The following is a 26,824-nucleotide window of genomic DNA, read 5'->3' on the forward strand; positions in this document are numbered from 1 at the left end:
ATTTCCATCCTCCACTGATCTCACACTGGCACCAGATCACTGGATCAGTAAAGAGATCCATATCACAGAAGCTATATTTATGTTTTTATATAATTTCTGTATTATAGTGATGCATTTTATCTGAAATAATAAAAAGCAAATTAAAAACATGAAATCTAATGCAAACATTTAAAAAGTGCTCAGAAAATGAAAAAAAAGGAAAAGAGAAGCTCAATACCAATTTGGTTTCCTGATTTTGTGGAACACTGTAGTTAGAGAAGTGGACTATTAAAAGAAAATGGTGCAAATATTTTATTGTTATCATTAGTTAGCAAATCAGTTAAATAGAAAACAAAATGTCAGAACTAAACAATATATATATATATTTATATACAAAACAATATTTGGGAAAAAAGGGTTGCAGTATGAAACTACATCAACATTCAAGCTGCAAATGAATTAGCACAAGTTGATTTCATGTTCACACGTGAAGAAAGATTCATAGCCAAAATGTTTTTTACTCCCTCATTCTACTTTTCATCATGGAATTAATCTTTATTTGTTCCTTTACATTGAAATAAAGCCAACGAGTGAAGTACTGTCTTTGAAACTTGCTTAACCCCCTGATAATGTAAGAGAGTGTGCATCTGCATGTGTACAGTATGTGAGGTATTAATATCTTCAGATAGCCGATAGTGCTGTTTAAATATTATGAATTCACCATACACCACGAAACAATATAGCTGAATACTTAAAAAATGCTCCAGTCTTTAGGACCAATACCTTTTTGACACCTTTCTGTGTTGCATACGGTTTTCATAGAATGTAATTTTATCCATAATGCTATTACCCACTCCAGCACGTAGAACACCCTGCAATATTATATCTGTCTATATAACAAAATAAACTGTATTTTTGTTAATAAAATGTGTATTTTATAATTGAAGTGCTGAAAAGAGTGTTTTCGAACATAACATATAGGATGAATTTAAATGGTAAAAGGATTAAAAAAAAGCCTGTTGAAACCTAGGACTGTGGGATGTGAGTGTAGAGTGTGATTAGTTACTATAAATTAAGAATGAATTACTATTCATATAATTGTATTGTGAACAACGTGCACCTTGGACAAAGGACATGCAGTCCAAATGGGACACCAGAGGGCACTAACAACTACTATCGCCTAAAGGGTGCAAAGTGCATTTGCAGGGCATAAGATCTTGCAGACACAGTTAAATAAGTACCTTCTAGAACGGTACAGCATGTGCTGTCATTGTCCACAGTAGGGTTCTCAGCAGTCCTATTACAGTATACAAAATCATGTTTTATACCCCCCCCCCATTTATCAATACATGGAAGTGTATGCAAAAGATGGAATAGGTATAGAAAAAAGATAATACTGCTAGAATAATAAGGTACACTATGACACACATTAAATGTACTATTAAGAAAAGCTAAAAGCTAAATAAGTCTCACTCTAAAAGAAAACATTAAAGGAATTGCTGGAAAACAGTGTTAAATGTAGATAAAAAGAAAACAACAAACCAACAAAATGGAGATTTGTTTTCTCTTAACTATAATCATTCAAATTTCTCCAGCTGCTCTAAGCCCATTAAAAATAGCTGATATACAACTCAAAATTGAACAAAAGACGTAAACAACTCAAAATTGGTCTCTTACCAAGCACTCTGAAAACCATTATGAGGGGATATGAGGAGCTCTTACCATTTCTTTATGATTGGGATAGAACGTTTGCTCATTCAATGGGAATTTTTCTGGACCCAATGTGTGGAAGATTTTTATCATCTGGGAAAACTGAAAAGGCAAAATTAATTATTTGAATAGAAGAGGTCCGTGAACATCATATTTAAAACGTTTGTCATTTTCACTGAACATACAGTAATTGATGGTAGGTAAAGTAATGTCAACTATCAAAGCTTTTTGCTTTCGAGAAGAATTTGCCCCTCATTTTCGGGGTTTTTTTTTCCTGAACTTTTATAGGTTTGAATTTCTGCAGGCAGATGTGTAAAGGAAAAAAAAACAGTTTTTAGCTGGAACAGAATTTTGGAAGAATACTGCATGGTTCTCAAAATATGACACAGATTTTGTTAAGTATATTTATGATATACGATTTCTGATGTACTGTATATATAGCACTAAGTGGTGTAGTTATATTAAAGATTTACAAATAAGCTTTGTAAAGTTATACTAGAACATTCCTTCTACAGGTGCACCTAAGTTAAAACTGATATCAATCACAACAACACAAACTAAATCTAATTTTGCTCACAACTAGGTACAGACTGCTTATACTTTAACATTCTTTTGTGAACATTAGGTACAATTTTAAGAGAACTAAGCTCTAATATGACTTTATTTCTCATTCTGAGTATGCATTATTACAATTCACTCTATTGTATAGAACAATTGAAATGAACCTCCTTCAGGCTGAAAATTACAGTATGTTCTAGCTTTGGAGGCAACTTACCACCCAGGGTTTACTACAGAAGTTGTAGATGGACATGAGTGAGTTCAAGCCTGGGGCACAGCCATACTGAAGACCAATCACCAGGCTGCGGAAGTCTTCTCCCTGAGTCATGCTATAGGCATGCTGACGAATCAGAACGAAGTCTGGTTTGAAGGACCTGTTGCCGGAGGAAATCCACAAAACAAAAGACAAACTAAATAAAAATTTCCCTTAGACCAGCAGCGTGAATATTCCAGAAATTCTTGAAGGTTAAAAAGCATAAGGTAATGTTCCAAAACTGCAGGAACAAAACCTTGCAAGTTTGATTGCTATGAGAATACAGATGATTACATTGTTGATACTATAGTAATTTAAAGGAACAAATAAAACAATTCACATAGCAAACTGCATGATGTGATAAATCAAGGGTCAACAACAGGTCTTCCGTGTTAGTAACAAGAGCAAGCAAGATTCTTCAAGCCTTTGGGCATGGGAAGGAAGTAGCTAGTGATTGTTAAGAAAAGTACTGTCCCAAAAGGGAATTGTCCTGTTTCTAAAATAGGAAAGGAAGGGTGTGTGAGATAGAAATGGGAGACAGTTGACAAATAACTAAGTCTGCAAACAAAAAGAATATTATTATCTCAATGCTGAAAAAATGCCATAGCAGCTCCACTGTCCGTGGGAGAGTTGAACAAGAAGAGAAAAAAAAATTAAGGTGTAGGAGAAGGGGTAGCAGAGCGGACATAATTTAGATGATGACTTAAAATCTTACAGTCTAGGTATGGTGTGTTTGGTTCATATTCTAATATGTTATACTACAGTAAAGCGGGCATTTGCCCTTCTTTCATAATTTTAGTTAAGATCATTAACTTGTCTTTAATAAAAACAGCAAGCATTTCATAAGGTTTTGCTTTCCCAATGGTTAAAAGGAAGAGTAGCTGCTTACTGTATACGGGGGTAATCTAAGGGGGTAATTTAATTTTAGATTCATTAGGAGAATGCCAGCTGTTTTGTGCATTTTACTGCTATAGCCATGCTGTCGTTAATGTCATTACGGATGTATGATCTGATTGTAATTTGAACAAAAGCCTCTTTTCTTTTTCCTTTGAATGAAAATTACATAAGCTATATATGTACTGTATAAAAAGTTTGGAGGCAAAAAAATAAGGAGCAAAAGGACTGGGAATAGGGGATTGATTGCTGATTTTTCTTCACCCATGACCTGTACTTAAGTAAAAACCCTTGTAGCCTTGGGCAAATAATAATCTCCTCTGTAAGAACATCTAGGGGTTTAATGATAAATTGTCTCTCCAGTGTAATGATAGCCCAACAAGACAACCTTTTCTTAGCTAAGCAGCGCAGCTGGAGAAGGGCGATGTGCACTGCACAATAAACAAACTTCTCAAAATGCAAAACATTGTACGTTGCTGTCCTGAAAAAAAAACGTTTCCATTTTTAAACAATATACATGCTTCAGAATTCTTCTGAATGATACAACATACACAAACTTTTGATATGTCCTGTTTTCCCATATAATTTCTAATAAGGTTTTTTCTTCCTTGATCCTCTTTGACTTACTATTCAAGCAGCTGTAGCTTTTCAAGGCATATAAATGATATCTGTCAGCACATTAACACATTACATCTCAGCAGACTGTTTTTTAAAAAAAGAGTAATTATTTGGGGGCAAAGAGAGAAAAAAGGGCCTTGTTCAAGAACAAATCTTTTGGATGATCTATTTAATGAAAGCAGCTTAATCCTGCTCATTACAAAGCATTCTGGGAAAATGGCCAAGTGAGGCACAGAATTAACCCATGGGGGATTATGTTAGTGTTGCTTCATAGCTGCCACTGATTTACAAATCTAGTTCAGTCCAAAATGGGTTATGTATAGAAAGTTTATTTTATTGAAAAATAGAAAACGTTTTCTCACTGAGATTGAAAGGTTTAGATGTTCCAGACTTTTATTTTTATTTTTAATTTTGTAACAAAAACTACTTATACTGACCCTAGATCTAGTTCAAGATTTTTTTTCCAGATGTATGTCTTCAAGCATTGAAAACTGTAACCTGAGGTAAATCTTCAGTTAATCTCTTAGTCATTATGTTAAAAATATATCTGTTATTTTAGCTGGGATTTTACATTTGAAATCCCTTGAAGACAATAGTGGATGTAGTTAAACTTGCTTACACAAACTGAAGGGCTATAATTAATTTTTAAACATATTAGGTTGCTGTCCCAATTCATTTACAACAGACATACACTGCATGTATACTTCCTATACAGCATGCAAGAAGGGCTTTGTCAAAGACCTAATTTTAGCTAAATTTGAAAGTATATATGGATAATGCCTATTGTGATTATACCTGTTAGAAAACAAGGCAGTTATGGTTATCTAAAAATTGGAGATGTGCCATATATTTGCTTAAGTAGGTAGGCACATGTGATTCCATGCAAATGCCTAAAAATATTTGCCAGTTATGTAATATGGCAAAGAAGTAAACAAGTGAAAACATGACAGGGTCAGCATGGCTTGGGACACAAATACACTGCAAACAATTCTATAATCCTAAAACAAAAACAGGCATTGTGCTATTTCCTTTGGTAAAAGCAAGAGAACAACTTTACAAGAAATGTTTTTCGTCTATTGCTTGCAATATCCTGTTGTTATTACAAAAAAAAATACAGCACACATCACTGTATATCTGGCAACTTTTACAGTCTGGCTCCCTTTATTGCAATTCTTGGATTTGTTTTCCTTTGTTTTACTTATTTTACATTTTTCTGTGCACAAATCGTATGCTGAACTTGGAGGATAGACATTAGTTTTGTTTTATGAGCTACTGTATATTCCCTAAACCTCGATCATATTTGTTTGTCAGTAAGTACTGTCGCATAAAATATGCTAGTTAGTTACACTAACCAGATAACATCAGCATATAGTTTTTGAGTCCCCTTAAAACACTGTGGTACTTCAAAAGTGGCAAAAACATTAAAACATAAAGACAGTTGACTACAGACCATGATACAACTTAGATCAATGTTATGATCCCAAGTGTCTAGGGGTAAAGGGGTGTAACATTTAGGATAGTTTTTGGATGCAGGTGGGTTCTGGTGAGGGACTCAGGAAGCGTGACAACAAGGGTTGGTGAAAAAGTGATTATTTTAAGGTGAATAAGTGACAGGTATGAAATAGGAAACAATAACACTCAGTGAAAAGGAACTAGAGTGGTGCCAAAGAAAAGAAAACAACAAACAAAATGGAACTGGCTAAGAAAGTGAGGGAAGCTGACCTAACTACAAAACAAAAACCTGAAACACACGGTCTTCAAACAACCTAGCTAACATTCACTAACTACCCAAAACCAAACAAGACCAACGGCACTCACCCACTAAACTAGTGTGACTAATACAAAAATCAACTACATGTGCAAAATGTACCCAACAACCTAAACTAACTCTATACACAAAAGTTCACACAAATACACAAGTGAACTACGAATACCAAAGGGAAAACGAGAGTGGACACAAGTAACAGGGTACAAAAGAACACAGAAGTTGATACAATACGCCTGAGCAAGGTAATGGCTAAACAAGGATAAACACAAACAAACAAAAGCACAAAGAGATGACCACAAACCAACAAAAGCCGAAGCTATACGAAAACACACACGAACGAAGCCAAACCAAAAACCAAGAGCGAAACAAAACCGAAGCTAAGCCAAGCAGGACCGAAGTCAAACAAAAGACCCTTTCCTTCTGAAAACCTCCAACTAATATACTGAATAATCTCCGTTCTGATTGACCGAGAGTTAATTGAAGATGATGTCACACAGAAACAATGATGTAATGATGGACCAATGGTGGAGGGAGAACAATCAAGGTAAGGATGTGTGGAACATCACAACAAAACACACATGGACCACACACTGGGACATAACAATCAAAAATAATTATTTTTTAACAAATGTTTGGAATGAAACTTATTTTTTGTTTGGAATGAAACTTATTTTTTGGTATTGATTGGTATTGACGCTACTCAAGATACTCAAAAGCTGGGAGCAGAGTAGAGTTAAACAATTTACAGTAGTTAGACTTGTGGCTTATAGACACATTAGAGTAACTTGTCTTGAATAATAGAATTGAACCTTATTCTTATCTAGCAGTGGTCAATATAACCTCACAGGGAATACTGTTCAGAGGAAGGTTTGCTTTATTAAGAGTGTTATAGTTTTATTTGCAAATATTGGCCCTAGTCTTTTGGAGGTTTGTGGGCACTCAAAGCATACAGAAAGCAGAATATTGCAAATATTAACTCAAGAAACAACAGTTTTGGAAATATATGAAATAACATAAGGGTCAAATGAAATATGTCTATTTAGAATATTTAATACTGACTTCAAACAAAACATACTGGGTAGCTTATCCTAATCGTATTTTACAAATAAGGCTGGTATACCTTTGCTGAACCACAATTTCCCCTCTGCGGTCAAATCTCAATAATACTTCACCAACAGTAACCCGAGGAGCACATAATCTCTTAAGTAAATTAAGGGAACCAAAAACCTGTCACTTGTGGGGAAAAAGGTAAGTGTACGATCTGTTTCTTTAATCTCTTACCTCAATCTGTAGCCCTCAGTTTTTATATATACACAACTTGCAATCTAGAGAAAATGATTCATTGATCCATGTCTGGATTTGATTTTCAGGTTTCATCTGTCTTGTCATTATATTTTCTCTTATCATATGCCAGTTTAAGCTTTCTAAAGCTGTCTAAATAGTTTATGTCTACAAGAGGAAAAATGTATACCAGAATCATAACTAAATTAGTTTTCTTTATATCTATCTATCATGATTGTGTGTTATTTTACTTACGTTACATTAATTTATATCTGAAAAACAAGTGAAAGATTGTGATAATGTAAATACCATTTAACACTGTGATCAGGACATGCAAATACTGTATGTTAGTGTAGTACAGTATATGGAAGACAGGGATGTGAGTTCAGGATTAAAGGAGTTCAAAAGCAAAACAAAAGGGCAAACATACATCAAATAAAGCCCATGATAAAAAACATATACTGTACATATTACAGTAAAGGACAACGTTGCTGAACACAACGTTTCGGCTATGGAGCCTTCTTTGGATGTGGAAGTCATCATATTAATGTTCATTTCATCTATAAAGTTTCTGACCCATCATCTGAAAACCTTTAGCCATGATACTTGCAATAGTGCACTGTTGCCCACAAGGTAACTATTATAGATTTACAAGAAAGATATGAATATTAGCAATAGTAAATAGTAGTGATGAATTACACTACTAGTTTAAGGCTCATTAAAGTTGTTACAGCACTCTCATGTCTCTGCCAGACCACACTTCTGCCATTTGTTGAAGAACTGGCAACAATTAGGAAAGGGGCAATGACAAAAAATATTTTTGCTGAAAAATGAAAGACAGGCTGCTGAATCCCTTATAATAAAAATACAATAAAAATGTCTTGAAGAAGAAATATAAAGTACGATTCAGACACAATCGTTAGCATCAGATCACACAAATCAAGAAGTTATCTTTTTAAAATTATTAAGAAACTGACAGATGTCCTGAACAAACAAATGCATCATACACTGGCTAAGATTCATCCATTCATTTTTAACCACTTTAGCCAGTACAGGATCGCAGAGGAATTAGAGCCTACAGTATCCCAGCAAGGCGGGATACACCTTGGATGGGACACCAGTCCATCGAAGGGTACATACAGACACAAACACAGTCACTCCAGGAAAAATGTTCTAAATAGCTTTTTAAAAATATTTTGTTTTGCATAGAACTATAATTTTCCTTACATTTGCTTCCCTGAAAGAGGCAGTCTAACATGCATTTCAAATGTAATGGCACGAGAAGAGGTTAATCGGTGGCTGAAATGTAGAATGAAAGAAGACGTTAAGGCTGTGGAATACTCTTCACAGAGTTGTGTCAGAAACGTTAATTGTGCTTCTCAGCACGGAATTAGCCTCTATTTGTTCCTACTGTAAACTGATGCAGCTTCACTGTCCTCTACAGTCCTTTTTGATTGTTTGACTTGTAGGTTAAACAGAAAACAAACATATTAAACCAAATGTCAGACCAACAATAACCCAGTACAAAACACAATCCAAAATAATGGAAGGTCTTACCTGACTACTTTGGTGCCATTCCTTATGAGTTGCATATCAATCATACAGCCTCCATTTACATATGCTGCAAGGTTAATCTCTGAAAACTCTGCCTGTATGAAAACATAATGATAATGTCATGTTAAAAATAACATATAGTGATTTTCTTGTTCAATAGTACTCATCAAAACTGATCAAAAACAAATTAATGATACAATGACAGCAAACAATCAATATACCTGAAATATATATAATTATCTTAATGACCTTATTGAAAACAACTCACTTATTGAATTAAAAAAGGCAATATCACCCTGCAACTCACAATTGGCAAGCCACTGAAGCTAGGTAGGTGTGAGCCCAAGGTTGCAGCCGGAAGAGTTGTTAGTGGGGCCAGCAGGGGTCACTCACCCTGCGGTCCATGTGGGTCCTAATGCCCCAGTATAATGACGGGGACACTACACTGTAAAAAGGTGATGTCCTTCAGATGAGACTTAAAACCAAGGTCCTGACTCTCTGTGGTCATTAAAAATCCCAGGGCATTTCTCGAAAAGAGTAGGGGTATAACCTCGTTGTCAAATTTCCCATTGGCCCTTACCAATCATGGCCTCCTAATAATCCCCCTCTATGAATTGGCTACATTACTCTGCTCTTCTCCCCACTGATAGCTGATGTGTGGTGAGCGTTCTGGCGCACTATGGCTGCTGTCGCTTCATCCAGGTGGATGCTGCACATTGGTGGTGGTGGAGGGGTGTCCCCATTACCTGTAAAGTGCTTTGAGTGGAGTGTCCAGAAAAGCACTATATAAGTGTAAGCAATTATTATTATTATTATTATTATTATTATTATAATTAAAAAATATGTCCATTAAAATTGACAAATGATTGACAGATACTCTCAGAATTATGCTACGATTCTTATGGAGGAGACACATCATATTAATAACTTTAAAAAATAAAATTCACATTAAGGTGATAGAATTATTTATGAATCATGTACAAGTATTTGATTACAGATTGATATGGAATATATATTAATAAATATCCATCCATTTTCTAACCACTTCATTCAATTCAGGGTCACGTGACGGGCCTGTCCCAGCAAGCAACGTTGCAAGGCATGATACCCCTGGACAGGACGCCAGCCCATCACAGGGCACAAACACAAGCACACAAATGCACACAGTCACAGCATGGCCATTTTTGTCTAAAAGTATGTCTTTGCGAAGAAACCAGAGCACCCGATAGCAACTCACACAGACACAGGGAGAACATACAAACTCTAAGCAGATAGCACCGCAGGTCCAAAATTGAACCCAAGACCCCAGCACTACAAGGCATAATTTTCAAAAGATCGCCTGGTACCTCTAAATTACATGCAGGGCTTGTACAATCTGAATATCCTATGGTTTTCCCTTAATTCAGTTACAAGTCAAGCAATTTCTAACTTTTCTACCTGATCTGCTGTGTAGTAGGACTACTGGCAAATAATGTCTACTGCACATCGGTATAATAAAATATTTCATGAGCTTTAAAAGGTATGTCTAAATGCTGCAAGGACAAAGTGACAGAATATAATATTACTCACAAACAGAAATTGGCACTTTGGCCTTTAAGAGATTATCAAATCCTATTATCCCATTGATTTTACAATGGGTTATTGCTGATTCTTATATATATAATATATATACAGTATAAGAATCATATTTATAAATTTTATATATATTATACATATATATTATATATATATACTGTATATGATTATATATCATATAGCTCACACCTGAAGAAGGCTACATGGCCGAAATGTTCTGTTTTCTATCTTCTTTTTTCAGCATGGAATAAACCTATTACTTGTTCATATATAAAATAATATTTATATACTGGAATTTAACACATTCACTGAGATCACCATAGTATTTCAAACTGGCCTCACTTTAAAAGTGTTTCTCCTTATTAACTTTTGCTATGCTTCCACTTATGGTTGTGCTTAGTAATGTATTCAACTAAATTAGAAATACATTAATTGAATTGACCTTGCTTAATCTATTCAAAATCATTAAAGATCTTGTGACAGGGTGTAGACATGCTGCCTAATGCCTAAATTAAACTGAAAGTACTGATGATTAGTGTCTGGAAAGACTAATAAGGTAATGGACTGAAATAAACATTCAGTGTCTTGTTTGGGAGGTTGGTAATGAAGTCGGCCGCTTGAAAACAGCCCTAAAAATTGTGCTTTCCCCTTAGTCGTTGTTTATTTTGATTGCACTTCATATATGGAACAAAAGCTTTTTATTTGTATTGGACTTGTACCTCATTAAAATCTCCACCCTGAGCCAATAGTCTCACCCACAGACTCCCACTGGATCTGACTTCTCATTTGAGGACAATTTCTATTTCTGGAGATTTTCTTGCAGATGTGCCCCCTATCATCTGCAAAACTGACAAAATAAACAAACTATACCAGAATCTGGATCATTGATATCAAATAGGAAGAACATTTTTCCTAGAACAGGCCCCTAATTACTTCATTCCAATCTGAGTATCACGTGTGTCCTCTGGTTCATGTTTGTTCTGAAGGAGTCCACTGCATTAAGTTGGAGGTTTTGACTTGTTTCAATACTTGCATCAGGTATGCTCATAGTCTTTTCTGTTTAAGACTAAAAAGGTTGAAAATGTTTTGCCCTCATTAAACCTATAAGCACTGACCAGACCACAGTCTGATTTGTCGTAAATAATTAATTGAATTCAAGAACAAAATGAGGATCAAACACTCACAACTCCAAGTACTCTTTTAAATAAAGAATAAGCATTTATGCTTTCTGGAACCCTTACTAAGATAGGACAAATCAATAATTCCACTACATACTGTACTGTGGTATTTAGGCTTAAAACCTGGTCCCCTCTGCCAAGAAGCTCAGGCCTGTCTGAAACTTGACATTCCAGCATTAAAATGACCCAAAACATACAGTACATATCCAAAATGTCAAAAATTGGGTTATTGCATGCAAAATACATGTTCTTGACTGATCACTTTATTCTCCAGGCATCAATGCAATTGATACTATGAATACTTATGATTTAAACTCCATGTGGTAGTTCACAAATAGAAACCAAAGGTTCTAAAGGACTGTACAATTCTGCCTGGAAGAAGGGTTGAGAAATCCCCCCAGACAAGTCAGAATCTCATATCACAATTCAGGAGGCTTATGTTAGAATAGTCCATAGCAGAGCTGGACTTACTGTACCAAATAATACCACCTTCACAGGGTGGGAATAAATCAGATCCTCTGGACTTATTTATCACAAATATGCCAAATTCTATTAAAATTTCAGTATCAAATGTTTTTAATGATTTTAGCATCACCAAGGGTAATTGGTCAGGGTTCTTTCCACAAGTGTATAATTCTAGGCCCTTACAGGTTTGCAGCGCTGTCAGTGAGGGACACACCTCTGCTCCAATCAATGTTGAACCCCTGGTACGGAGCTGTGTTACTTGTTGTGTGTAGAAAAATGGTTGGCTTGAAGGTAGGTGGGTCAGAGGATTCTACCTATACTTCCTCATTGCTCTCTTCCTTTGGTGTTTATATCTATAAGCAGATTGATGACAAACACATGCTTGGAAATTCCAAAATTGTCTATAAAAAAATCCAGATCACGTCCAGTCAAGTACAGTACAGGGGAAATAAAGGAACACAATGAGAAAGAAAGCACAGTCAGAACATTGGTCTTAAATACTGGAAGGAATTAGAATCTAATGAGCAGCATATTGTTGCAGTTACTGTTAAAATAACAGGATTAGGGTTGTTAGCTGTGAGTCTGGTGTGACTGATCCAACAAGTGGGGGTATAACATTGTTTTGTTCATTATTTTAAACATTCGCTTGGATAAAATACTGCACAACAATAGGATACATGGAACCATACTGTACCTTAGTCTCCCTTTCTATAATTTAGCATTTTGTTGAATGAAAATTGTTTATACTGTACTTAATTTGTAATTTAACAAAATCATCGAATATCAACACAAGAGGATGAAAACGTTTGCAAGGCACTATATGTGAAAACATTACACAAGTCTGTTGCTTCTGGAATGTCTCAATAAAGCATCAACCTGAGGTTAGCAGAGGTAAATCAATGACATGGGACCTCAGTATCACAGGTAGGTAGGTCCCTTTTCAGGCCATAAAGGCCCACTGGGAATGGGGGGCAAGGGCCACCATTGTTCTCAACCATCTGGTACTGGGGGTGGACGTGATGTGGTCAGCATCACACTCCTGCCAGCCTATTACCCCTGGAAGGATTAATCCTCCGGTATTCATTTGGAAAGCAGGCTGAGTGGACCTGGGAGCCATCTGGAAGGAATTATCACAACCTACATTGTTTGCCCCTACCTGGGATTGAACCCAGGACCTTCCAATCAGGAGCTAGACGCCCTTGCCATCTGAGCTGCCACGGCTCCTCATCATCATAGGGGACAATGCAAATTCTTTCATATCAATGTGTTTCAATGAGTCTGTACATTAGAGCATCCTTATTTACAAGGATATTGATAGTTTAATTTGCGGAATGCATATTAAAAATAATAATTATCATCAAATTTCAGATTTAATATGGTATATTATTGTATATTTCTGGAAAATTGCTTAAATATGTCTTGTAGAAATCTGTTTAAGTAGATTATGTTGTGTTTCCTCTAAGTGTCCTTTCTGAAATATTGAAATGAAACTCATGTAGAAATTGAATTAAGGAGTGTCAATACAGATTCTCTCTGGGACAATCTGTAAAGACAGACACCCAATATGACAATGACCCAAGAAAGGTGCTGCCAATACAAATGAGTGCAGCAAAAGAAAATTTAAATCATTATACTATGAAGCTTTTAAAAGCAAAAAATTCCATCATGAGAGATGGAAACCTTGAACTTTTATTAAAACTTAAAATATAGAACATTTTGTGGTGGGGGCAGCTGTAGCCTCATTTAGAGTTCAACAGCACGCCTCTAAGATTTAAATCCTCTGCTGCTTGCTATTGAGCTTGCCTTGTTTCAAGGACACATCTTTGGACCAGTTTTCCAAGGATTCTCCACAGATACAAAACTGTGAAAGAAACATCTGTGTCTTCGGTAATACTGCCTGCCAAAACTAGCTTGGGAGCACAGATGTAGAATCTGTGGCAAACATCCTACATAACAAAATCCCGCTCCAGGCACACAAAGCAGATTGCTGTGCCTAGATGAACCACAAGCCTTTCATGGAATGAAACTCCAAACAATTATTTGTTCATCTCTTTGACAGTATTGGCTTAATCCTTGCTGCAGATATTGGGATGAGCTGTTGGTCTTAAAGGTATACAGAACTTGTCTGTTTCAGACTACCATGGTTACCATTATGATAATGTATTCTGCTCTTTGGACTAATTCCTACACTGGGAAAGAAAAACAGGAAGCATTCCATAGAACAAAAACTTCTGTTAATTTAGCTTTTACCCCAAGTGAAATCTACACAAATAGATTTTAATTGAGGGTACGAGAAGATATCTTTTTTTCAGTCTTCAATGGAAGTGGAAATCTGCAATAGTCCAGTATCTTCAGTATCATTTTCTAATGTTTAAATATTTAAATTAATTATTAATAACAAAAGGTTATGCATTTTACAAAACCCTTTACCTTCTGACTATAATAATTAAACCTCTAAGAAGGTTTCTATAACAGTGTATCCATCAATCATACGGGGTCATGGACAATTAAGGAACAAGGACATTTGCCACTTGGTGGAGCTTCAGCTTATGTGTACAAATTAATTAATATAAATGCATATTGGCTCCTGTATGTACAGACATGGCACTATAGGAAGAGGTACTGTGGTAAAACTATTACTACATGTGTAACAATATCATCTTACTGCTCAGAAAATTCCACTGACAAAGAGGCCTGCATTGAAATCCTTATAGTTTGCCTACCAGTACTATTCACATTCCCATCCAAATCCTGAAGTGAGTGGAAAGTGTTCATCTGCAGCCATGCACACACATAGAGGGGACAGCTGAGATTGCATGGATTGAAGATGAAGAGGCTGCTTCTTGTGTCTTGCAGGGGCTGCCAAATGTTTGCCAAATGTTTTAAAGATTTTGTGCTCCCTTCCCCCAACACCATCAATTTCTGCTTTTCTTATCTCAGCTCACCCTCTTCTCTATCTCTTCTTCAGTCTGTCACCATCATCACAACCACTGAACACCAAGCATCTGATATAATGCATTAATCATACAAGTCACCATTCCATTTATTTACAAATATTCTTACAAATATTCTTGTAATGCAGGAGTGCAGAGGTTCAAGTGCAATTAAATGCTTATTTGAATGTTTGTTCCAAGACAAAGACATTTAGGAAACACCAACATAAATAACAACAAAAAAGTTAAATAACACTCAACTTTAATAAAACTCAACACAAGCAGTTTGCAAGAAAATAGTGTGAAGCAGTGATAGAGGTAGAATTCAATAAGCTGACAGTTTGCAGGAAGAAGCGGTCTCTGAATCTGAGGTGCATGCCTTATACTCCTACAGTATAACACTTACTAGAGGACAAGGGAGAGAAAAAGTGATCATTTTTATCCTTAAATGTTAATTTATAATAATTGTTATCCTTAACAATACTCTGAGGCTTTCTGATAGTAATGAAGGTACACAGGAACCTGAAGCTGCTAACCATCCCTACATTGATGTGAATAGGGGTGTGGTCACCACCCTGCTTTCCGAAATCGACAACCAGCTCTTTAGCTTTGCTGATGTTGAGTGAGAGATTATTGTCAAGACACCACTCCAGAGTTCCTCACCTTAGCCTTATAGGTTATTTTACCATTACTGGTGATTTGGCCAATGATGGTAGTATCATCAGCATATTGTTTCCGGCCGCACAATCATGGGTAAAAAACAAAAAACAGCAGGGGGCTAAGCACACAACCCTGAGGGTGGTCTATCAGTCAGTAAATCCAGAATACAGCTGAAAAGAGAGGTGCTGATACCTACAGTAGATCATTAAGCTTGGTGACTTGTCTGGATAGAGCTATAGTATTAAAGGTGGAGCCGTAGTCAATGAATAGCATTCTTACATACAGTACAGTATGTGTCTCTATTATCCAAATGAGCCAAGGCAGTGTGAAGAGCCAAGGAAATAGCATCGTCAGTGGACCTGTTATGTCGTTATGCAAGCTGCAGGAGATCTAAGAACTCAGATCAAAAATTGTTGACGTGAATTACTGTACATATACAGTACAGTATAATTAAAAAAATGATCAGATTTAACATAGTGGTGCAGATGTAAAGCTGGAAATATAAGGACATTTCTTTATCAGCGAGGTTAGTTCTGCTATACAAAACACAATTTGTCTCCTAAAAACACAGCTAGTGCAGTGTATGCCAACATTAATGCTGCCAAAGTGCAACCTTCTCAGAGCAGTCCAACGAGAGCTGCGGCTTCCAAATATGGTGCCAGTTCAATGAAGTGTTCTTTTTTCCACAAGCTACACACTGACCTCATCTGGAATAGTTTCAGTTCTAAATATTTTCATAATCTTGATAGATGTTGAAGGCAGTTCAGCTGAGTTCAGGTTAAAAACACCTTCAATAATCATTCAGCAAGTCTTTAGCTGGTGGGTAAAATGTATCTTAAAAGTGATATATGACTTTTCAGTTTTTTATCAGCTTTCTGCAACAATGTTCTAGCTCTGCATCATGCTGTTTCACCATTCCTGAACAGATCCTATCAGTCAGCTCTGAGAAGCATGGTACAATACAAGCCAATTTGAAAGAGGACACTAGCTTTTAAAAAAAGACATGAAGCAGACTAAACATGCTGTAATATGCCATATAGTACTGTTAATTAATTCAGTATTTTTAGCATATGGAGACAACACTAGCACAATGGAAATTCTTAAACATTTCGACCAAGTAAAAATTATTTTAACAAAATCAACAAGTTCTACAAGATTCAGTTCTTTGGAGGAAGGGTGAAAAATGGCAGATCTTGCTCCTATGACATCCCCGAAAACGTGTGAGTATGACTGCTTGTATATCATTACTTTTATGGCGCAGTCCAGGGATAAAAAGAACCCAATTGCAGGGCACAGGGCAGCCGAGTCAGGCCCCCCAGCTGGGCACAGCAACACACCCACCTGCACACTCAACCACCCAGCACATCAGTGGTGGAAAACTGAACAGGCCATAACCAGGGCAGACTTGACAGGCTGGAAGAATGGCAGGAGGGAGCCAAATATTCAGAGCCTGAGACTGGGACAGACAGGCAAGCTGACAGCCTTTGAGGGCACCGAGCAGCCTCTCACACAGACAGACACAGCCCCAAGAGGCAACACCAAGGGTTCAAGATTGAGAGATCCATCTGAGCTCAGATCTAGGCAGACACAGGGAAGTCTGAACCACAGGGAATCCAAGTGGCACAACCAGACTGAGGAGAATCCAAGAGAGCATTCCAGGCCGACTGGAATCCATTCCAGGCTGAAAGGAGTCTGATAATATAAACTGAGCTAACAAGCATACCAGACAGACTGGGGTCCAAGACAGTGTATCAAACTGATGGGAATCCGACAAACACTACCAGGCAGACAAAAGTACCACAGCAGACCAAGGACAGACAGACAGAACAGGCAGGAAGTAACAAGCCTAGGCTCGAGGGGCTCAGTGTCAAGAAAGAATGATTGTTGGATCCAAGTCTTTATTGACCACCACACTCAGCCGGGGTGTGGCCATTAACCATTTTCTGGTGTTCCTGTTACGATTACGTCTGTGGACCCTATGCAGAATCCTCAGTTACCAGAGATGTAAACCTTAAGCTGATCCGTGGTCAGAAACCGTGTAGTCAAAGAGTACCAAACAGTAGAGAGAGATATAGTCGTAGGAGAAGCAGGAGTCCAAACCAAGAGTATCACTACAGTGCCAAATCAGTAACCGGGATTCTTAGCCGTAGAGGAGAGAGTCGAAAGCCAAGGATCAAAGAGAGTGCGCAGGAATGAGGAGACAGAGTAGCTCAGACAGGAGAAACCCAAATAAACCCTTGTGTGTCTTTCCCTGATGCCCATCTCCAGTCTCTTCCAGATTATACCATCACGGATAGGGTCTTTATTGTTGTTGGCTCAACTTTCTGACACGGGAGCCAGGTCGGCCTCCCGTGGAGTGTGCGGTACAGACCCTATGCGTGACGGTATAATCCGGAAGAAGCTGGAAGACAGACATCCAAAAGCCCGCCTAGGACCAGGCCTGGAAATAGCCTGAGGGCATAAGCTTTCATCCCGACGTCCTGACCTCTGAACCCAGGCCTCGGAGTGCCTTGTCCCATTATGGTTTTATCTTCCGTGTTCCTGGTCCTTGTTTCCCGTTTCCTGGATTTTAATTGTCTTTTGTCTTGGATGGATCTCCCGGCTTTTGGATTATGGACTGCGCCCTGACTACCCCTTTTGGATCTGCCTGGACTTGGTTGCCTTTGCGTTTCCCCCTGTGCACTGGATCACTGCTGTCACTGCCCACTGTCTGTCAGCCCAAATAAACTCTTGTGTGTCTTTCCCTGATTTCCGTCTCCAGCCTCTTCCCGATTATACCGTCACGCATAGGGTCTTTACCATACACCCGTGACAGTTCCGGGACTAGATGTGTGGAAATGCCAAGAGACAGTGACATTCAGGCAACTGGCTGATTAAAAACTGCTGACTTAGCCCCTGGCGCAGCTGCTGGGGAGAACGTAACAACCACCTGACTAGTTTGGAAAAGGTGACTGTATTTAACCAGTCCAGATGATTGTCATTATCAGTATGCTCTGCCCCAAAAAAGTATGTCATATAATTGTTATGATCACTTGCAAAATGGTGGTGTAAGTAATGGCAGTAATGGTCTAGTTGAAGGCAGTGTGCAAGAACATTGATTATCAGTACTTTACTGCAGTTGATGTACTGTACAGTGCATTATGGATATCTGGATATGACTTCATGTGATTCTTTAATGTTGTGGCATTTCGGGAAATGTAGTCCTTTTTTGTTCATGTATTCAGCTCGCATCACCAACTTATCTAGTATAAAAACTAGATGTTGTGAAAGAAATACTTCCTTTTCCATTTTAAATAGACCATGTAAAAATAAAAAAGGAGTTGGACCATCTTTAATTATTCAGAATGAGGACATATCAGGTATTAAACAGAGAACATCTTTTCTTAGAATTCATCAGATATGTTCTGTGTGTTCTGTAGGGCTGAAAACAAAATCTGACACATTTATCTATCACCTGTACATAAACAAAGTTCTTTTGGGTAGACTTCTAAACCTTTATCTTTAAGCATTTAAATGTTAATGTCAGATTTAAGGAGTATAAAATAGAAAAATAACATGTATGTATAATTAATCTGTTAGTAATACTAGGTACTGTAGATATCTTATTTTCTAACCAAAATGCTCTAACATACTCCATTCCTTATAAAATGGAATTGCATTTTACTTGAACATCGTTAAATACTGAAAAATAAGAAAGCATAAAATTAATTGATGTATGTAAAAACCTTAACTTATTGTGCTCTGATTTGTAATTACCTCTGGCCTTGTATTGTTTTATGTTTTGTTTTTGTTCATCTGTCTTAATTCCACCTTTGGATTATTTGATGTAAAATAAAAATTTGGATAAAAAGATGTTGTGATTGTCAAAACCATTTACAGTTTGCTGCCAATTTTTATTTGGAAGATACCATTTCAGCAGACAGTTTACTTTACATTAACTTTACATTCACATACTTTACATTCACAGTCTTAAGCCCATACATTTTAATACTGCTCATCACACCGGCCATACACTACTGAATACCATCAAACGGGTTTCATGAAAAGTTGCCAAATCATAAAATATAGTAGAAAACATATTTTGTCTTAATGCTAATTATGCGATCTACAGTAAATGGTAAAAGAAAACAGGAATAAACAAGAAAAGATATTGCGCGCAGGACGAGCAGGACAGCATGACTGAAAAGCAGATTAACACGTTTGTGTGAAACACTACGTAATAATTGCTGAAATTTAGAAAACAAATGTCAAAAAACAAAAAGCTGCTACAAAAAACCAAACAAGATACAGTATACTACAATTGATATGCATGTCATACTATTGCACTATTGTGCATAACCAATTGTACAGATGTTACACCGAGAAGAAAAGAAAAAAAATAATTTTTATTAAAATCCATCAGATATCTACAATGCATTAAATGGAATGAACTGGGTTTAAAAGCCAGAAGAATGTCCTGATGTGGGGCACAGCGATGCAGTCATACTGAGGCGCAAGGAGGTGGGAGGGATAACAGAAGAAACATACTGTATAAACTCTGCACTGTCACCAGGGACAGAACGTGTCCGTGTTTAAAAAAGAGACTCCAGTTTGTTTCTCTCTAGCTGGCCTGTTGTTGTATTGACAGTAAGTTTAATTTTCCATTACACCTCAACATGGCATTATAAAGACAATAAATGGGTGACTTTATGTAAGTCATATAATAATAAATAATAAGTGGGTTAAACGTTGTATCACATATCAATGTCAGAGGTAATGCTAAGCATGTTATTTTTTAATCTTTCAAAGAAATCACAAATAAGAAACAATGATGTGTCCCTGTCTAACTTAACCATACACAAGGATAGAATGAGAAACCCCTTAGATTACATCTTCAGGTTCAAACAATATTGACACAGCTACAAAGTATTATTTCATTCTATTTAAAGCTTTTTCTAAGAAAATGCAAGTGTTTCCTAATGTTCCTCTCATAAGGCTAAAACAGCCACACTTGTAGTTATATTGAGGTATTGGAGAGCGATTTAATTTTAAAATTTACATAAACACACAAAAGTTTTACGCAGCATGTCAACACTTTTCCAAAATAACCACAGCAAGTGGCCGAGTTAAAGAATGCGATGCAAAAAATGTTTGTGGTGGCAGCATCATGCTATGAGGATGCGTCTCCTCAGCAGTGACACAAAGCTAGAATTAAGAAAAAAATGACGGAGCAATGTACAGGGAAACACGAGAAGAAGAAACCTGTTTCAGTCTCTCAAAAACTTTAAACAGGAGTGAAAATTCACCATTCAACAGGATAACGGTGGTCCAAAGAATAAGGCCAAAGCTGCACTGGAGTGGCTTATGAATTAGAACATGAATGAACTTGAGCGGCCCAGTCTAAAGTCCTGATTTGAATCCTATTGAGAATGTGTGGAAAAACATTGAAGACTACTGTGCATTAGCAATCCCCAAGCAACTTGAGCAAATTTGCTAAGAAGTATGGGCAAATATTGCACCAAGCATATTTACAAAGTTGACAGTGACTTGCTGCCAAAGGTGCTTCCAACAAATGTTTCAAGGGACTGAGTTCAAGGGTCTGAATACTTATGCAATCACAGTTATTTTTTTTTAGTTTTTATTAACAGGTATTGTAACCTACAGTACCTTACCCTTAGAAGTTAAAAAGGGGTCTAAGAATCATTTTGTGACATTATGTAACAAGATTTTTGTGCGTTTATGCTTTTGCTTTCACATTTTTGGAACTTTATTTTTTGAATGTATTGGACTCATACCTTGGGGCTATTACTAAACGTTTTAAATAACTCTGGAATTTTACTGTGTTTTTCCACTTGGCTTCAAGAAGATCTATCCTCATAACTCTTAACGTTTTGATAAATACTGTTTGTGGCTTCATGATTATTTTTGTATTTTTTTCTTATTGGACACCTAGCTGAAATAATTCTAAAATAATTAAATATATAAGGAATTAAACTGCATAATAAATAAAATATAAAAAAACAGGTATTGACTTAAATATTAAAGGATTTTGCCTTTTATTAAACAATAATATTGACCTGATAATTTCACCGTTGTGAGGGAAACCTGTGCACTAATGTGTTATTTGACTTTCAGCTCGCAAGTCATACTAACAATAGTATTAAGTACTACTAATTTTATAGTAGTTAATATTCCTCGCCTCTTCACAGAAAGCTGAAAGAAATTATTCAACATCGATAAATTGAACATAATTGAAAATAATATAATCCACCACTTCATATTAGCTTTTTTATAAAAAAGATAACTTAATAAGCAATGTGACATTATTGATGGAATGTTAAAAAATAACTCAGTGACACAACTCCACTTTTTTAAATTGACCCTTAGCAGGGTTTGGACTATATTGTGTTAAACTATACCAGTCTGAAAGGTGCACTTGAATAGTGTGGTACAGTATGTGAAATAAGAGAAATGACTACTAAAACAGTATTCTTATTTTCTTATAGTATTTTACTCATAAGCTTTATAAATGAGTGAAACAGATATGCAGATTTACTACTTTGTAACATGATCTTGACATATCCCAGAAGCTAAGAGAGGTCGGGCCTGGGCAGTACTGGAAACTGAGATTTCAAAGAAAAAACAGGTTGCTGATATAAGTGATGTTGGAGGACTGGTACTTTAGGTAGTGCTCTTCTCTCTGGATCTGAATGTCCAAATCAATGTCCAAGTATGGTGACCAGTGATACTATTTGTAGGTGCCATCCTTTGGTTAAAACATTGAACTGAAATTCTAATCTTAAATATCTCATAATACAAACAACAGGATAGACATCCTAAAGTTACTCATTAATTAAATTAAAAAAGCACTTTCCCTCCTACAGTAATTCAGTAGAGCTGACTCTACTGATGCCCAGATCGGTGCTGCACTTAAGAATTTAATAAAACTGGTTCTATATGTAAATACTGCTCAATAATTGTTATAACTTAAATGCTTAACTCCTCATTGTACCGTAAATAGTGTTCAGGAAGGAAGCTTCAAAAATATAAAAAGGAAAAAAAGCTTCTAAAATATAATACACATGATAAAAATGAATTATTTTTTGTAAGATTTAAATGTGACATTTTATTGATTTAATTGAAAATTCTATTAACAAATGGACTTAAATTGGAACTGTCAATTATATCTCTTCAGTAAAAAAATAATAAACATCAATGCACTGCTCTGTAATGCTCTGTAGTGCCATACATGAAAAGGCAAAGCAAAGGATTCTAGTGAATGATTTGATTTTATCTGCATTATTTTTGGTTTTGTTTCTAAAAGAGTAGTCACTAGATATCTTTCTTGGTCACCCTCTTCTTCAAATACGTATTCCTGATAGAATATGTATTAACAAAGAGGACTGAATGAGAAATACAAAGAGAAAAAAAGTTGAATTTCTGAAATTAGCTAATTTGTACCACAGCGATTAGTTTTTGGGACACACAATTCAAAAACCAGCTTATCTTTTCAGTCAAATTAAATTCTCCCAAAAGACTTCATGGAACACTACTTTAAACACAGCGCATTACACCAGTACAGCCAAGTCTGTTTATTGTTCTCATTAGATAACCATTTCATGTTTTCAAATCTCTGCTCCCCAAAGCACACTCTCGAATACTTATGAGTCATTGTTATTACAGACATTAATTTTCATGGATTATAACTCTTTTTTCTCTAAATTAAAACTAGCAATTTGTATTAAGATAAATCAGAATTAATTTATGCCATCTTTTTACTACCCCATATGTGCTTCCATTTCCTTGTTTTATAGGAAATAAAACAAAGAAATTATTTAGAAGGTCAGTCAAAGGACTTTAAACTTTTCTTTAAGTTTATCAATAGTCAGTTATGAAGTTAAATGCACATTTTAAAAAGAATAATTACTGTAGTAAAATGGAAACCTGCATATAAACAAACACATGAAGACATTGTATAATATTCTTAATTGGAAAAGAAAAATCATAAACAATGGACAATGTGTGCTAAGGGAATAATTTGGCTTTAAAACATTCTTCCCTCCCACCTGCCTGCCTGCTTTAGACTGAAAATTAATGTTTCTTTTGACCCAGAATGTTTCCATGTGATCATCTCAAGAAGCAGCACTACCCCATAAAAGACAAAGCAAAGTCTCAGGTTCCTGTGACATTCCCTTCAATCAATAAATTCTCATCTTACAGAATACTTGTTCTTAGCCTCATGAGGCTTTATACAGCAGTTCTTCATAATGGACACTCATGTGCTAAGGCTGCTGTGCTGTGTTACAGCTGTATGTACAGGAACCATCTGACTCACTAGAAAATGATTCTGTAAAACACTGAACTAAAACAAAAACATCATTTAGAATGGGAGCATGTTGTTGATCCTTTTGTTGAATTCGGGACTACTTCCAGCAATGATAAAAGCTTGCCAAGCCAGTCCTAGAGTGGCATTCTCTGCCATACTCATTGAAAGCAGGGCCTCTGGCCATGATCTCTTGGGTACACTATTTCTTGCACTTTGCTCTTATGTCTTACATCCTACTTTTTCCTAGCACAGCTTATTGCCCACCCCAGATATATTTCTCAGTCCTATGAGTTGATATTGCACAGTTTTTTACCTATCAGTTTAGCTAGCCAGTAATGATCATGCTGATTTGTTTTTAAGTATGAAGCTAGCAAAATATAAATTACAAAATATTTAGCAAGAATAGTGCCATTTAAAATTTTACCAATAAGAGTACACATTATGAGAAAACTGTTTAACACTTGTTTTTTTATTGCGTTATTCAAAAAGGACAGTTTACTATTCAGAGACATCAGTGCAGAAAGAAACAGTTACTGTATGTGAGAAAGCTAGCACGTTAGTGGAAAGACAAAAAGAACAAATGTGTTCTTAGATTTAAACAAGAAGAGGGCAGGGGTCTCCTTAACTGTAACTAGCAGATAGTTTCACAGTAAAGTAGGGTCTTGACATTTATGTCTCCAAATTTATAATCTGCCAATTCATTTATTCACCATTCAGTCTGGCTGATGGGGTCTTGGATGCAAATAGAGCAGAGCAGGATGAAACTGAACCAAAGGTCATTAGGCGCAACTTTCAAATTAGCCGAGGAACAGACTAGATCATCAAATGAATTATGCTAGTCTGTCATTCTCTCTCTGCCCCCTGCCCAAGTACCAACTACCCAGCATCTGCATTTCAATGTGGTCTAATTTTTGTATTGTAAAGAACGCTCCCAGTTCTGTGTCGGTGGCGTGGAGATGACTTTACAGCTCATTGATAGTTTTAAACTATTGTATACGTTTGTGATTACTGTTTTATTTTCTAATTTAGTTGATCCATGTTAATTTTAATTAACTTTAAGCCAATGCATTAGTACTTTAATTATCATATAACAAAGAGTCACCTATGTCTTTTTACTATACATACTATATACTGCAGTACATTATGCAACAGAATAGGGTTGAACTTGGTTATCTGCACATTTTGCTACTTGAGAAATAAAAAAATCTGCACTGAACCATAACAAAAGTCAAGACCCCTACTGTATATGTTCAATATATTTGAAGCAGTGTCATCCATGTGTAATACTCCCTAGTGAAAAACTTACATACTGTAAGTATGTAAGTAGGTTCGTCTGGATTCCAATGACTGATGGGGATAATTGGTTGTGGAGGGACTGGAGGATTAAACAATTCATTTGTGAAAGACTCCTGAACTTGGGATACTGATCAGTTATTGCATGGTAGCAGGGGTATATTGCAGAAGCGGCAATACTGTTCCAAGAATATTTTGATTTCAATACACCAAGAATATTTAAAACGTGTTCAGCTGATAAATGACTAGCAACCTTCCAGGTTAGTAGATTCTGGTGATTCATTTGACTTTAGTCCCCATGACTTGATAAGGCTGAACACTACCACCATTTGAAGTATGTCCTGAGTCTGGGCTCTGGGACTATGATGATTATGCTCCTGACAAGAAGGAAACAAAATACACATCCACTTCCCCTTTACTCATGTCTGGAAGACTATCATCTAGCTGTCATCTGGCAAAAGGATAAGTGGATAGGTAACAGAGGTCATGTGAGGTGAAATAGGTTTAACTATTTCAAGGAACCTGACTAACCAGAATAACTGAAAAAAAACATAACATTAGTTTTGCTCTGGTTGTATTTTTTGTTTATATACAGTATATATAAAAGTGTGACCTCTTTAGGAATATACACACATCTGTCTACACACATTCTATCCTTGTTTTATTTTAGTATAAGTGAGGAAAATGCTTTATTAGTAAACGCCTAAACCCATCACGATAACTGATGGAAGTGGGGCTTCACATGAATGGAAAACCTAATAGAGACCCAAACTAAAAAAGGTGCCTGTAGAACAACAAGCATTAAATACAATCTGACTGAAATATAAAGGAGTAGACTTATTACAAATATTTCAAAAAATAAAAACATAAGCATTGAAATGTTTGTGTAGCATGGGAAGAATGTACTGTAAATGGAATATCTGAACTGAAAGAGCATATGGTTTTTTGGATGTAGAGGAAAATGTGGGTGTTCAGACTGTAATACTCTCCATGGACCTGGTCTAGTGTCCCTATAGCTGTCTCTCTTTTTTATTTCAGTATCAAGAGCTCTTCACAGAGATATCAGTTCTTGAGCCCTGAGCCCTGTGAGATTTGTTATTTCAACAACTAGCAGCTTTTAACTGCCACCTTATAAGGAAGTACAAGCAATGGGTGAGAGATTAATCTGTATGTGGTACTGTATGTGGGAAACAGTTCAGTTAACAGAGCGCTGCAAAAAAAAGCTGTATGGGAGAGAAGATCATAAAAGTGTGAAATAAAAATGATTACTTTAAATATTTGCATTATTTTAAACAGATATAGTAGAATTACCCACTTTCCTATGATTTAAAGTGCTATTCCAGGTTCGATATTTATGGTTCAAGATTTTATATTTTCTTTCTAATGCCTTGTACATGTACAGTACTAACAACCTCATTAAAAATGTTGCACCTCCTTCAAACTTAAGGGAAAACTGGGAATTGTAACTCTGAGCTTTTGTTTCATTAGTAACTACATCTTCAGTCTGGTTGGTTTCACATTTACTATCTTACTTTAAGAGACAAATTGCCTCTTATTAACTCACTCCTGAAAACTTTGAATTTGTGCCTTCATTCTAACATGTACAGCATACACATCTGCTGCCCTTCTGTTCTGTAAACATCAGTGGCTTAGGCACATCTGATGTTCACCTGGCCAATAATGAAGCAACCAGCTCTTTCATCTATCTTCGCCTGGCCATGATTAACAGAAAAAAACAGATAACTAGTTTTGTTTAGTTGCTTATAGTGCGACAGAAAATATGATACAATATGCTGTACA

At 36.3% G+C, this 26,824-nt stretch overlaps 1 protein-coding gene across 2 annotated transcripts in view; it reads right to left on the minus strand.

The window, feature by feature from the left end:
- Window positions 1-26,824, minus strand: part of syn3 (synapsin III) — a 176,607-nt gene that overhangs the window by 94,825 nt on the left and 54,958 nt on the right. For both annotated transcript variants that reach the window (XM_088644758.1, XM_088644757.1), the window contains exons 4-6: window positions 8,619-8,710; window positions 2,465-2,621; window positions 1,702-1,791 (exon numbers count right to left, since the gene is read on the minus strand). In XM_088644758.1, coding sequence (XP_088500884.1) covers window positions 1,702-1,791; window positions 2,465-2,621; window positions 8,619-8,710 — 339 coding nt within the window. The remainder of the gene's footprint in view (window positions 1-1,701; window positions 1,792-2,464; window positions 2,622-8,618; window positions 8,711-26,824) is intronic.

This window comes from Lepisosteus platostomus, chromosome 9 (genome assembly GCF_059453375.1).
Source record: "Lepisosteus platostomus isolate fLepPlt1 chromosome 9, fLepPlt1.hap1, whole genome shotgun sequence".
Lineage (NCBI taxonomy): Eukaryota > Metazoa > Chordata > Actinopteri > Semionotiformes > Lepisosteidae > Lepisosteus > Lepisosteus platostomus.